We start from the raw sequence: 15,523 nt of genomic DNA, 5'->3' as shown, positions 1-15,523 counted from the left end.
TGCAAAGCGACCTGCAGATGAACAGCAGGTTAACAGGCTAAAGGAGCCTAAAGAGTGCACCCTATATGAGATCTGCCCCTGGGGTGCATAAAAGGGAATCAGCTGAGGGATTATCTGCTACCCTTCTATGCTGAGCTCATCTGCCATGAGTGCAGCTGAGCTTGACCTCGTGGCCCGCCTGAACTAAGAAAAGCTGGATTTGTGTGATCCACAAATATATTAACTGATTAAACTGTTTTGATTATGTGGATTTTATGAGAGCTGTCAGTGCCAGCATAAAAACTAATCAGAAGTTTTGGCTCAGATTTGATGGGACAAGAACTGTGAAGTGTATCCAGGAGACCTATTTGAACTATCTGCAAACTGTGGAGCATGTAACACTCCAAGCAAGGAGGACTAAATATCAGTGAATTTTCAACAGAGCTAATAAGCAACTAAAGCTTCCTTCCATTATAGACTCTCCCACCCTTAAAGGTCAGCACTGTCAAGTTGATTTTCGATTGGCTGACAGCACACTATGTGACACCAGAAATTACAGTTTTATTCAGAGACAGAATATCAACCAAAGAAAAACAAAACAAAAAAACCCAAATATGTTACATAAAAGTTATAAATTGATTAATATGTCATTGAGGAAAACCCAGCCAGAATTCTGGCCCTTCACAGATTAGCTATTATATTCAATCAATCAATGACAGATACTCCTGATATCAGGAGTTATGGTATGTGTTGTTATGTGTATAAAGCACACCTGTGCACAGACATGCATCCCCATTTCTCCACAGACACGCTCTAAGAACTGTCAAAGAACGTCAGGGCCAAGACTGTAGACCTGCACAAGGCTGGAATGGACTACAAGACCATCGGCAGCAAACTTGGTGAGAAGGTGACAACTGTTGGTGTGTTTGTTCAGAAATGGAAGAAATATAAAATGACCACCAATCACCCTTGGTCTGGAGTTCTATGCAGGATCTTGCTTCGTGAGGTAAGAATGATCATGAGAAAGGTGCTGGTTCAGCTCAAAACTATAGGAGGAGCTTGTTATTGATCTGAGGGCAGCTGGAACCGCAGTCACCAGGAAACGTTATGTTTTCGGTCTGTTTTTCTGCTAAGGGTACAGGACAACTTCACCACATTAAGGGACCAGTGGAAGAGGCCATGTACACTCTTAGAAAGGATGTGTTAAAAAATGACACAAAAAATGTGTTGTTACACTATTAACACATTTTGTGTGAATTTTAACATAACATGTGTAAGAAAATGTGTAAACATTGAAAAAATGTGTAAAAAGCTTAACACACTTGATGTGTTGCACAGTTTAACACATTTTGTGTGTTATTTTCGGAATCTCACAACAGGACCTAAAAATAGCAGCGCAGTAATTTGATGCTAGCCCTGTGTTTAGTGAAATAAATTGTAGATGAACAATGTATTATAAGTATATTAACTGAATAAATAAAATGTTTAGTTATTGTTTGTTTTCCATAATCCTTTTCTTATTACTTTCAACAAATAAAACATTTTATAATGTAATGTGGACCAAGGTGTGTATGGTGTACTAAAATTCTGAAAGAGGATTAATTTTTTATTTCTCAGTGTGTATGGCATACCAATTAATGGCCATGGCTATACTATAAGCATAAGTATCCACACAGAACAGGCTTACTTTTGACCGTAACATGTGAACGAGGGCAATACAATTGAAGCAAAAGTAGAAAATGAAATGAGTAAGAACACACATGCTGAAAATTGAAACAAATTCTGCCCAGCAACATGACATACCAGCGGCGGGAAGGGGGCGCTATCTTTTCGCGCCACTGAGACAAAGGAGACAAAGATGGAGGTTACGTCGCCTAGTATGTTGTCAGACCTTACAGTAAGTATAATTTACCAGTTTATCTTAATGTACTAAAAATATGTCGGGTTTCTGGAAGAATGTGAAACTTTGAATTTATATAAAATATAGGAGTTATGTAGGAGTTTTGAGTTTAAGTTAATTACTGCTTAACTATACCTAGCTAACCTTAATGTAACAGTCTTGCTAACATATCCTACTCTTAATTTTAGTATTAGTTCTTGGCTTTAGTGCCATACTTCATTAGAGTAAATGTGTTTTGGTAGTATTTTTATGTATTACTTTATTCGTATATTTATCTATTTACTTTATTTATGTATTAGAGTATTCAGAAATTGCTCTTAGAACCAGAGTTGTAGTTGAGCTAGCGGCTCCGACAGGCATTCTGGTGTCTATGAGCAATGCCAGAGTCAGGACCTAACCGTAGCAGTGTTGTGTAAAATGACAATATTGTTGTTAGCTCTGAATATAGCAAATGTAGTTATCACCGAGACCATTCGTTTGCTAGCACAGAATGGGAATAAAGACTGAGTAACTTTAACATGAAATATACCTCATATTGACAGAGATAATTATTTTTTAAGCAGTTAAAGCAGTTTTTGCATCTAGTATAATTAACTAAAGTATGTGCGCATTCCTTTTTAAGGGTTATTGCTGGAAACATGCTCTGATATAGTTTCTTTTTTATGCAGAACTTCTGAGGAAGTAATAGTCAAAAAAAACAACAGCAACTTGACCATGCAAATTATCTTACTTATTCAGCCATGTGTTTCTTTTTTTTCAGCATGCATATGACAACTTAGAATCTGTCAAAGTCCTTGTAACCACTTTTATAGATGAGAAGTAAATTTTTGTAAAGTAAATTTAGCATTTTAATAATGTAAATTCCACTACATACTGTAAATTGCACTTGTTCCCACTTACTATGTATCTTTTAACCTTTATCTCATTATTTATTAGAGCTTTTTTTTCTCAGTTAAAATTGCTCAGCTGTTACCCATATACCTGTGTCCTTTCTTCCTCAGGAGCATTATTATGATCCAGTCTCCCATTATGGATTCCTAAACTGCGCAACCTTAGACGGAATCTCGACCAGGGGCAGAGACGTTATAAGTAGCGAAAAGTGACAGATGACTGTGGTGAAGACAAGAAGCTCAGGCAAGAGGATGGGAATACCAGCAGCACAGATGAGTGGGTCACCCTGATCAAAAGATTGCGGCCCTCAGCTGAGAACCTTCCAACTATCATGTCAGGCATGGAGGAAACATACACCAGTCGCAGAGCCTGGATTAGCAAGGACTCCCCCACTGCCGCTGAAATATTCAGAGAGTACCCACGGTTTTTGGACATACCAAGTCTGGTAAGTTGCTTGGTTTCCTGGTAATTGTTTATGTACTCCTTCTTCACTCAGTTGTGTTTTGCATACAAAGTATGTAACAGGAGTGGATACATTTGGAGGTATGTTTATGAGCTCCTAGTGAATATTTTGAAAGTTTTATAATTTCAGAGTTGGATCATTATTCACTGGGCTTTTATTACAATGAGCATTACTTTTCACATGATCCAAAATCTTACTCGTACCACCAAATGACTATAATAGTAGGGACATCAAATGACAATGTAGAAGTACTGCTCATGGAAGTGAAAAACCTACAAAAAAATCACCTAAATCTGTATGAAACTCTGCTTTCAGCAGCACTATTTTCAGCACAAAAAGCTCTACAGGACAAACCGCAGACAGACAAAATAAGAAATTGGCTGCTAGAACATCAGCTAAAAAGCCCTAATTTTTTTCTAAGGGTCTGATGGGACCCAAATCATAGCTAAAATTAATAATGGACTTGTATTCAAATACCACTCCAATTGTTATGTTTCAATGTGTAGGTAAGCTTGATGTGGAAGTGGGTAACAGAAATGTGATACTGTAAAGTTTGATTTTAGCCATACAGCTACCAAATGGGCAGAATGTACTTTTGATTTCATGTATTTAATGCTTTATTTTAAACTTAAACACTGTTTTTTCTCTCCATAAGGTGGACTTGGAGTTTGGCAAGCTTACAGGAGGAAAGACGGATCTCTTTTTACGAAAATGGGAAGCAAGTATCATTCTGAAGCCCCCCCCCCACACCCCACCCCGCGTGTTAACACACCTGCTTCCACCAGTTGGCGCCAGTCGTTGCAGCCTTAAATCAGCTATAACGCACCTGGTTGATTTTGCACTGGTATGTATTCAGTAAAGTTCACATGGTATTTACCTGAGGAAGGCATTTGTCGACACCTCACTGAATACTTCTCTAAAAATCTATCTTTATCTTCCCCATCTCCAAGCCTGGAACAAGTATTGCATCGTTTTGCAGTGATCCTGAAGCATCATCCACAACACACCAACCCCAGCTGATATGCATCGGTGATCTAAAGAGTGCAACCAGGCAGTACATCATTGTTGCTAAGAATGACAAAGTAACCATTCCTCTGAATGAAGCCCAGAGGTGTGTTGTGGATAAGCTTTTCAAGCTGTACTGGGTATGTAACTTGTCCTATCCAGCACTGCTTGTCTTCACCTTCTTTGAGTTTGTCTATGACCTGCCGCTGTCCACCCAAAGGAAAACCAAAGTACTGGAGCTGATTGCACAGATTAAAGCATGCAAGTAAAATGTTCACCTGTCCAAAATGTAGAGAGTCTCTGTTCACAAAGGTGAGAAACCTCATTTGGCATCTTTGTCAAATACACTGCTTATCGGGACTCTGACCATTTTATGCCTATGCAGTGGAAAGGTCAGACAATATGAACTGATTGGCTGAAATTTTGATTTTCTGCCTTTAAATATAGTGACAAGCTTTGATGCTAATAAGCTGTATTTAAACCCAAGGTACATAATTGTATAACCTGGATGCTATATTCGCCAAAATGTACCGTATGTTTTTCTGCTTGCATGCAACCGCACATTTGTTGAATGTTGACAATTTGTTGAAGATGACAATTGTTACCTTTAAAAAATTTTAATTCATGTATTGTCTAGACATGATTATATCAGAACATATATATAGATAGATATATAGATATATGATATTTTGCCCTTTTTTCATTTTTTTTGACATTTTAATGATCTAGAGAGATAGAAAGTTAGTCAGATATGAATTTTGTTTGATTTTGTCAAGTAAAAATTGTGATATAGCTTTGGCTAAAATTGAATTTAAAACATTTTAATTGAAAAGATTCTGACAGCTGTTGTTTATTCAGTTTGTAATGATTTATAATATGCTAAATAAAAAATGGAATTCAATAAATGTATAATATATACCCATCTTTTTTCTCCTTTTTTTTCAAAAATTGAAATGTACACATTTTAATACATCTTTGTGTCAAAATAACACATCCTTGTGTTTACGTTTTTTAACACAGAAGATGTGTTGAAGGAGCAGACACATTAATTGTGTTAAAACTGACACATCATGTGTTGTCCCTGAGCTGATGCAGCACATGTGTTAAAATTTAACACATCATGTGTCAATTTTAACACATCCCTTCTAAGAGTGTACTGTAAAATCTTGGACCAAAACCTCCTTCTCTCAGCCAAAACACAGAAAATGAGTCATGGTTGGGTCTTCCAACATGACATTGAGCCAAAACATACCAAAGCAACAAAGTGGCTAAAAAAGAAGCACATTGATGTCATGGAGTAGCCTAGTTAGTTTCCAATCCTCATACCTGGAAATCTGTGGAGGGAGCAGAAGCTGCAGCCAAGAAACCTGAAGGATTTAGGGAGTTTATATAAAGAGTAGTGGGCTTGCCAACAAGGATTTTTCCACCACGTACTAAGCCGTGCTTTGCTTGAGGATCAATTACTTTTTTCACTCAATGACCTGCAATTTGTAACTTTTATGTAATGTAGTCTTTCAGAATTTGTGATTGATATTGTGTCTCTCTCGTTAAAATGAAACTACCATAGATGCCGTTCATTTCTTTGGAAGTGAGCAATCTTAAAAATTCAGCTTGGGATGAAGTAATTATTTCTCTCACTGTACATTAAAAATTAGCCACAACACAGAAAAATAAAGAAATATTAGATAAAATATTGAATAGCAGCTTAATCACATGCTTTGATATACTTTCAGTCATATGCCTGTCATCTGTTATAGACAGTAGGATCAGTTTTCCCTCTTTGATTTGAGTCTGATTTGAGATTAATTAGTATCCAACAGCGTATCATCATCACACAGTGATTTATTATTTCCAACAGGTCTACTGGAGCGCTCACTGGGCAGTGACATCCATCTGCATATCTGCTTGGGTTTGATTTCTTCAGGCAGTGAGAGACAGTCAGGGAAGTGGCAGCTCTCACAGCATGGTGGCTCAGACTCACCATGCTGTGAGAAGGAGGTGCAAGAAGAACCCGTCAATCCCAGAAATCACCCAGCATAACACTTGCATCCCGTGTCAGGTTTCCATTCACAAACTTGCAGAAGTGTATTTTTACCTCATCATACTTTGATGATTCAAACTAAGCTAATACAGAGTTGGTTCAGTTGTGGGGGTTTTCTTACTTCTTTAAATGATCCAGACTCTTCCTTTTCTTTTCACTTCATTTTTCAGCCAATTAGCTCTCTCTCTCACCTATATTCCGCTGGGATGGTAAGTGACACAGTCCAGTGGAAGCTACGTGACGGAGGCTGTCTACACCATCCAGCAGTCCTGACACATCACTGCCAAACTGACAGGTGAGCTTCTCTCACAGAATGGGAGTAATGAAGACTCGGTTTTTATGCCTGGAATGGCTCCATGGTTTTACATGGTAAAACAGTGTTTTCACATGATAAGTACTAAACTTTTTATTCTCTTCACACTACTCTACGTCTTCTCATGGGTTTGTTTGACATTACTTTGAGTTACTCAGGAGTACCAGCAGTATTTAACTAGATTTTCACAGTCAAATAATAAAATAATCGAAGAGACAACTTGAGAGCTCTGCTGTTTTGTTCATCGGAATATCCTGTAGGGGGAATATTTAAATTTAGATTATATCAATGTGCAGTTTACAGTGTACTTGCAGCAGACGAAGGAATACTTGCAAGACTACATTCACACATTATACACATCACAACCTCGAAATGGGGTTTAGTGCACCATTTTGTTTTAAAAAGCGGCACACTAACCATAAATCTGTGCAAAACAACTTTATTTGTTCATATTTTCTACCACACACACACACACACACACACACACACACACACACACACACACACACACACACCATTTTCAAAGACACAATCTACTTAATATGCAAAATATGCACTGCAGTAAAACACTAGGGTTGAGCTAATCAAACTGTAATGATTTTCCCCAGGAAAACTAATTATAAATTCTTCAACTCCACTCATTCAATAACATAGCCATTAAATCATAATAGCAGGGGAAGAGTCTTATTGATATTTTCCTCACATGAGGAGGCAACATGCTCTCTTGTAAGAGATGAAGCTTTGATGCTGGTCTTTGAGGTTTACTTCAAAGAAAGCATACAGGCTAAATGATAGTGGTGCTGAGTTGAAGAGAGCACTCCAACAGGGCAAAAACACTGAAATACTGATGAAAAAACATGCATGCACGTATGTAAACATATGAACGTCCATGTACCATCCATATAAAACCAGAATCCACACAACATATCACATGGTAACAGCAGAAGTAAAAGACATAGTGGCACAGACATATACGCTGGCTCTAAAAGTCAGATAAAAATAAACAAGTTGGGGAAAATATGCCGTGAAATCTTTTTCCTCATTAATAACATCAAAACCAGTGTATGAAAGTGGAATTCTATTATTGTCTTTGGAAAACATATAGAAGAAAGCATGACTCCTGTAGTTTATTCTGAATTTTTCTGAATTGTTATAATAGAAGCCAAGAATAAGCAACTCCTTACTGGCATTGTTTTGCTATACTAACAATAGAATGAATTATGTTTTTCTTCCTGCCTGGGATCACTCCATCAAATGAGAACAAAACACAGAGTTTGGCAAGTCAGGCATGGTAGTTGCAAATGAGAATTTGCATAATTCAGGCAGACATCATGTTCATTTATGAGTTACTGCGCGAATAATGTAGTCACAGTACTTAGTAATATTAGTACTTATGTAATATTATATAGGTTCATTATAATGAAATTAAGAATTGTTAAAGAATGCCTCCTTCACACAAGCCTAGAGACCGGTTGGTCAAAAGGGAAAATATTTATTCCACAACCAGTTGCCAAGTGGTGGTTGGAGGTTGCTGGCTAGTCAGTCGCAAAGACGGTGCTGCACAAAAAACCTCGCTGCAATAGTTTCTTTGTTGTTAGCAGGTTCCTGGGGTTGCCTGTAGTTTGCATGAAAAACACCAATTTGTCTCCAAATGCTCATCATTTACCCTCTGAGGTGTACTGAAACTTGACAACATTCACCTTCCAAGTAAAAGTTGTGCCCTATCACTACAAGCGATGCATTTCTATAGGCGCAATTTTAACTTTAAAGGAATAGGTTTGGCTTGTGCTTTTCATAGCTTCACTAGCATTTTGCAAATGTTTGCAAAAAAGTCAGCTGTGGTAGCAGGGTGTGGTTTTTAGCTGCAGCTCCTACTGACTGGTGGCTGCCAGATTGTTCCAGAGTGGTCTAGATGCTAACTTACAATTTAATGAGTCACCTGCCAGTGCTGCAGCTAGCTGCAAATTTAAATGTGGGCTAGATCAATGCTTTCAAGGCTGTCAAGGTTCAAAACAATTAGACCAAAACTACTATTTAGAGGGTGAGAGTTTACCGTTATGTCTAATAATATTATATGCACTGTACTGTATGGTGGCATGAGTACAAGTGGACTTTTTTATTGAATATTTTTATAGATTTCTCTGGGTTTAAACAAAGTTCAGTAAGTTGGAATGACAACAGAACAAGCTTCTTGTCATTTCTAGATGTCCCTTATGTTTTCTTAATGTAGGCTGACTTGAATCCAAGTGTGAAGAAAGATGAAATAATTAGCACAGCTGGCAACAAAGAAGATGCTTCCTTAATGTGATATTTGTCTTTTCGGCATTCTTCTTCCATATATTCTCCTGTCTTCTTCTATATTAAGCTCATAGAGATGCTTGCTTTTAGCTTTATTCGATACATCCATCGTGTTCATATATGATAATTTTTATAACATGAAATGTTTTTTAATGTGACATGATGTCAGAAGACAGAGGGGAAGTGCTTACAACCTGCTGGCGTCTCAGCGATGTGCACTGGGTCCCCTTCTGCATCAGTGCCTTGATGCAGTGGCTATAGCATTCTGCATTTTTAGATGCAGAGCGATAACAGCCTTCTTTTGAAGAGTGAAAAAGTCTGCATGAGGTTGGAGAAGGTCATGGGTTCACTGGAGACCGTGGTTCATGTCCTGTTTGTGATCTATGTTTTTTCCCACCTTTTTTCCTTGTTTTAACTCTATTTCTTTCTTTTTTGTTATTTTTTTTGTAGGTTGTTGCACCAAAAATATTTTCATTAGGTTTGGGAAAAGCATTGGTTTGACCCTGCATGTTGAAACAAGATGCTTATCCAGTGTGTTTATATGATACTAATTGGGAATGAGAAACCTTTCAACACCTAACCCCTAACCTGTCTCACTGTTACCTAGCCCTACTGTGTCAGCACAAATGATAAAGGACACTGTGTGTGTAATTTTCAGATTTAATTCCACGCTACACATACGATGCAAACCCTACAAAAACTAAATGTGAAACTCCACCAGCTAAAATGGTTTTTGCAGACATGTCTGAACATCAGATAGGGTGTTTTAAGTGCAGAGGCATTTGTGCCGTCTGAGTAGGTAACCTGAACCAACAACTTACACTGACACCATTCCCAGTTGGTTTCACACCAAGTCAAACCTCGATCTGTGATTCACAGCACTTCACTACAACACTTTCCCACCTGCTGTGTGACCTAAGTAAGAACATTCTGAGAATGGTGTGATGACTGTGAACAATCAGAGATGTTTTCCCACAACTCCCCACCTGACAACACAAACCGCAATGACCTGTGTGGCAATCAGATTCAAGTCTCCAAATAGTAGTTTCAAGCAGGCCAAAAGAATGAATGTGGACGCTTAAAAGGTGGTTCCGTACACCTTACCCACAGACGTTACACCTAAAAATGAGACGTGCAGTGTAGCAGTTTAGACTAGTGACATTCGCAAAAGACTCCAAAAATGATACTGCAGTTGGCACCGGAATATTACGGCAAGAGCTGAATTCAATAATATTAAAAAAGGCATTAAGAGCATCTAGGGAACTCATTTTACTGCAGCCGCTAATGCCAAACATATTATTTGAGCACAATACACACACACACACACACATTAAACAAGCTTTGTCAAATGGCAGTTATTTATCTAAGGATCCAGCCACAGTACACATTTTTATGCCAAACACAAACTGCACAATCAGTGTAGTGATAACTTGAACCACTACACTGTCAGATGAGTGTCAGGTGCGACTCTTAGCAAAACAATGACACTTAACAGCAGCATATAAATGGCAGGTTCCTTGTGTAGTGACGCACAGGGAGATGACGCACAAATTATGGCAGTGACACTTTAATAATCCCCGCAGCAAACATCTATTATGTGAATTTGTGTTTTAAATATTCAAGGACAAGAGGGAAGAACCCACTCTCTTTTTTCTGTTTTCTGATCATTTATCTTGCATGCGTCAACCAAACAGCCAATAGTTGTGCCAGTCTCAGACTGTCATCTCTAATCACTCATTGCTTACTTCCTTGTGAGTTTTGCGTTTCCAAGTTGTGTTTACCCCAAATGAGCAAATCAATGCACATAATATTAATCTTATCAAAAATATTTAAATTGGTCTGAGGAAGCTGACGATGGTAAAACGCATGTTTCGTAGAGGTTTGCATCTGTTTTCATTCCACTTTGGTCTGGTTTGTAGTTCCACTTCACTCAATCCTCTGTGTGTGTGTGTGTGTGGGTGTGTGTGTGTGTGTGTGTGTGTGTGTGTGTTTGTGTGAGAGAGAGAGTGAGAGCCAGTGTATGCATTTATTAATATTGCTGCAGCCTGTAAGTAACTTACTCACAGACTTAATTTTTGAGCGCTTGATTTCAGCTCTTCACATTTGGCTGTTTGTGCAGTTCGACAATCTGCGCTCCCTTCGGCCTAATTTGCACCTCACACTCTCAAGGCTTCTTGCCACTCACCTGCTTTTTCACACATTTTTGTTTGGCCCTGTGAACCTGTTAAGTCTGTTGCTGGAACTGGTGCGTGACCCTGCCACGATCCACCGCCAAAGGGACAGATATGAAAAAGTGGGGGAAAAGCAGGGCGAGGCTGAGGAATAAATACAGCGCAGCGTTTGAGTGTTGGAGGCAAGCTTACAGTGCATGGTTGTACTCATGGTGCCTGCACTGTGTCACTGCATAAACTCTGACACATGGTAGCTGGACCGTGTTAAGCAAAGGCAAAAAAAAAAAAAAAAGAAGAAAGAAAGAAAAAGAAAATCAATCTTGTAATCCACTACTTGATTGCATGAATACAGAATTGGAAGTTGAGGCTCCTGTGCCATCTGTATGGTGGTGCACTAAGAAAATAATCTATTTAATTTCCCTGGTGGCCGCAGGTGCTATCATTTATCTCATCCAGAGAGACTTCTAAAGTAGATAAATGCACTTCTTAGAACGAGATAAATCTACCTTACCATATGTGCCCCGCTGTGCTGCCTTATGGGAAAGGCAGGGGGGATTCCGTGTTTGTGTTCCCTCAGCCATTTAATACTCAAGACGCCAAGCCTTGGCCAGACGAAATTCATTTCGATCAGTTTCAGTGGGAAAACTGTTGCACGACGGTGTGTAGCTGCAATTTAATACCACTACAAGAAATAAATAAAAAAGCAAAGTGGAAAAGTCTGCGCTTAAATGGGGTATTTTTGAAAGAACATCACATCACTTTAAAAGATTTGCAGCCATATCAGTTCTTGAGGGCTAATGAGCATATATGTAGTCTATCTGCATGATCCGAATGAGGCGCTGGACAGCTAACATAGCCTGACAACCCTCTGCATGTGTGTTCGTGCATATACACGGTACGTTTGATTCAGCCGCACAGAGATAGAGTCGTGATTCTGTCCTACGCTGTGCACACACCCCCTGGTGTTTTTGAGTTGACATTTTAATTCCTACTTGCGTGACTGTGCTAAAGACTCTGTGCCCCTCCTTTACCGTCACTAATGTTCTCTGTCTTTGTCTCCTCCTATTATTCCTCCCTGTGCAGAACTTTCCTTCTTTACTTGTCCTTTGTTTCCTTTTCTGCAGGGCTGTCAACACTCCTCACCCTAAAAATCTTCCTTCCTCCTCCTTCTCCTCCTCCTCCTCCTCCTCCTCCTCGAGGACTTGCATCTTGCCTATCACTAACATTTACTGGCAATACTACGTACCTGCACTTGAATCTTTTGACCCCTCACCCTTGGGGACTTTGAAGTGCTCTATAACCACTCCAGATCTTCATTGGTCACAGATGCTCATGACAGTTTTAGCTTATATTCTGTAGCTGAATATGAGCCTATGCATAATTCATAGAGTCAAGTCCTATGGCCTTGAGTGATGCTGCTGAGAAAGTTAAGTGTAGCAAGCAGCCAACCATGGGGGGAGGTCTGTGTGCAGCTGCCAGCGCAACAGTTTGCGCGTCATAATATTTGATCTTGGAGCTAATTGAACTTGACATGCATCGGGGAAAAGTGCATCATGGTGTGCAGTAAAGAGAAGCAGGACTGCGCTTGGTTTGAGCTTGTTCCTGAAATAAAAAATGCATTTTTTTAAAAAAAGGGAAAAAATGGCTGCTCCAAGGGATTTCTAATGGGTCTGGTGTGTGAGTAAGTAAAGGTGGGCTTGCCTGTCACATACAAGCATGAACCTTCTCTCTGTTTTTTAATGTGTTTTTTTTTTTTTTTTATTCCTGCTGTTATACATTTCTATGTCCGGATACCTCACCCATACAACACACTGTTCAACGGAGCAACAAATTCACAGCAGAAGGCAAACAAAAGGAAGAGAAACAAATCACGTGGAGCTAAAGGCGTGCAGTGGTTAAATCAGGAGTCGGTACATGAGCTCCGGCAATGGATGTCGGGTTTTTTTGTACATCTCCCAAGCCAGTGGGCAGAAAGAGTGGGGTGAGAAGGGGAAGAAATTATTAAAATGTGCCACAGCCACAAAGTGCTCTTGGAGTAATTAAGTCGACAGCAGCTTGGCTTGCTGCTCCATTTTGAGTGTGTAATGTTTTTCAATAATGACAGAGCACGGCGGAAAACTGGCCTGTCGTCACGCTCCCTCTCCCAGCTAATCCTTTTACTGCTGACCACTCTGACGGGGTGTGAGTCCAGCCCTGCTGCCTGCCTGCCTGCCACTTTTCTGGGGAAAGAAAAAAAGGGTGGAAGGGGGAGGAGGGATGAGTTGGATGAAAAAAAGCAGCCTGTTTGTTTTCCTATGTAGTGTTTCACTTTGTTTGTTTGTGCATATGTGTGTGTGTGTGTGTGTGTGTGTGTGTGTGTGTGTGTGTGTGTGTGTGTGTGTGTGTGTGCGTGTGCACACACGTCTGGGTTAATGTAATGTTTAATTTCATTTTGAGTGTGTGAGATTTCCATTGCTTGCCTGTGGGGTTACGTGCCAGCAAAGATGTTGGTGCATATCTTCAGTAAATGTTTATTCGGCCCATAGTGAATACACTCCAGCCCCTTGTTGCTTACAGAGAGGGTTTTTAGCATCATCTCAGGCTCCGAGCCCATCCACTCTGCTCTGGCCACAATGGCTAATCCTGACATAGGCAGCAGCGGTAAGCAATCAGCATTCGCGGCCCAAAACATAATGGAAGCCTGCCTGTCTGGCTAGATGTCTGTGTGGATGACTGGCAGGCCAACCCCCTCGTCTGGATGCTTGCCTTTCGTACCTCTGTGGCTGTGCTGATCGCTGAGTAGACAGTGTGTTAGACAATGTAAAGTTATTCTGTCAATAAAGAAGAAGTCAAGCGCATCCCAGAATTGAAGTAATCAGCTAATTACAGAAAAATGTAAGAAAAGCTTTGGCATCTCTCAGACGGTTTGAAACACTATCTAATGAATACAGAGGGAGATTTAGTATGCAGCATTTCCATATGTATGTCTTTCTTTCTGCCTTCCTGCATTTTTTTGAGTTTCTGCAGGGCTGATGTGCTGAGCTAAGACAAGTGGTCAGTCCAGTATTCCTAGTTCAGCATCTCTCAGGGATAATTCATGCTTATAATCTTTGAACGGTTAAGCGAAAAAAAAAAAAAAAAAGTAGGGGCACATTTCAACAACATGGTCAGTTTATTCTTGTGTATCACAAAGCATTGATTTTCAGCATGCTAGCATCGTTGAAAGGATATCAAAGTCAGTAAATCCATCAGACTGAAATATCTCAGCAGCTGCTTAATGAATCTGTCATGAAATCTGTTGACAAGCATAACATCTTTATAATGGTACATGTGATAATTGCTAAACTTGGTTTATGACCAACTTCCAGTGTAATGAAAATGGGTTTAATGCTGATTAACAAATATAAGCTAACACACAAAAATAAGATGGTGCTGTTAGTATCTTTTTGCCTGCTAACACTGGAAAGGTGTTCTTTTGAGAATATTAGCATTGTTATGCTATTTTTTACTGTCACACCTTTCCACATGCTTACTGGATTGAAGTTCCCTATTCCAGCAAACGCACCTATAGTCACATGGAAAAAAACCTGTGCGCTCTTTCAATATCAAGGCTTTTCGAATGAGACCTAATAAGAAAAAATGATCAGGTCTGTTATAGACAGTGTTGTTGTATGTTTGGGGGCGTTGCACCCCGGAACCTTCAGAGGTTTTTCAGAGTTCTCCCTGCCGGAATGTTATGTGTGGAACAGTTCCTGTATGTGTTGCGACTAGCTGTGGTTGTTTCTGAAAGTGGTCAGTAAACGTCCTAAAATTGGCACTCGAGTTTCCGAGCATTTTTATCCTGAGGTTATAACAAGGTCCTTATCAGGTTCAAAAATTAACCACTAAAATGGCAGATATGGTATATGGTACATACATACATTTTTAAATCCTGACTTCTTTCTTGAGTTTTCACATTCACAAGATTTTTTTTTTTTAGAAAACTATGAAAAACTGAGTACGTGCGTTCTTCTTCCATGGGAATTAGGAGGGTAGCAGTAGTAGCAGAGTAAGAGCCAAGTACTGATAATCAAATATACTTGATTAAATGATCATCAGCAAGTGTGAGCACTGCTATAAAACCAAGGTTTGGCAGTTTGCTGGTCTTTAGGATTCAGATGTGTGTTAGCATGAAAGTAAAAAGCTCTTTAGGAAGCACTTGTTGCTGCCTATCTGTCTGGAAAGGCCTATAGCCATTTCCAAACAATCTGAAGTCCACCATTCTTTAGTGAGAAATATTAAAATATTATAATACACACTAGTGCTGGGCGATATGACGATATATATCGTGTGGACGATAGAAAAGTGTCTATCGTGCCATTTGTCTTCTATCGTTTCTAACCCTAATTTTATAAATTATTACATAAAATATATCATTAACCCTTTACAACCGGTCGGAACAGGCACGCTCCGTTTTGCCCAACTATTTTTAAATCCCTGTAGA

The 15,523-nt window shown here is 39.3% G+C and overlaps 1 protein-coding gene across 1 annotated transcript; it reads left to right on the top strand.

Annotated features, from left to right (window-relative positions):
* The first annotated feature begins 1,772 nt into the window (after positions 1-1,772).
* Positions 1,773-4,591, top strand: LOC120433334. Its single transcript, XM_039599443.1, has 4 exons — positions 1,773-1,876; positions 2,881-3,215; positions 3,889-4,077; positions 4,184-4,591. Exons 2-4 carry the CDS (start codon positions 3,102-3,104, stop codon positions 4,505-4,507), a joined length of 627 nt encoding a protein of 208 aa, XP_039455377.1. The 5' UTR covers positions 1,773-1,876; positions 2,881-3,101; the 3' UTR covers positions 4,508-4,591.
* Positions 4,592-15,523: the final 10,932 nt, after the last annotated feature.

Source organism: Oreochromis aureus, linkage group 15 (assembly GCF_013358895.1).
Source record: "Oreochromis aureus strain Israel breed Guangdong linkage group 15, ZZ_aureus, whole genome shotgun sequence".
Lineage (NCBI taxonomy): Eukaryota > Metazoa > Chordata > Actinopteri > Cichliformes > Cichlidae > Oreochromis > Oreochromis aureus.
Note: the sequence above shows the minus strand (reverse complement) of the source record. Positions and strands in the feature narration are given on the sequence as shown.

Excerpts from the sequence above, each read along its gene's own strand:
- LOC120433334 (XM_039599443.1), top strand. The coding sequence starts at position 3,102 with ATGTCAGGCATGGAGGAAACATACACCAGTCGCAGAGCCTGGATTAGC. Across the intron at positions 3,216-3,888 it reads TTTTGGACATACCAAGTCTG|GTGGACTTGGAGTTTGGCAA; the intron begins GTAAGTTGCTTG and ends TCTCTCCATAAG. Across the intron at positions 4,078-4,183 it reads ACCTGGTTGATTTTGCACTG|CCTGGAACAAGTATTGCATC; the intron begins GTATGTATTCAG and ends CCCATCTCCAAG.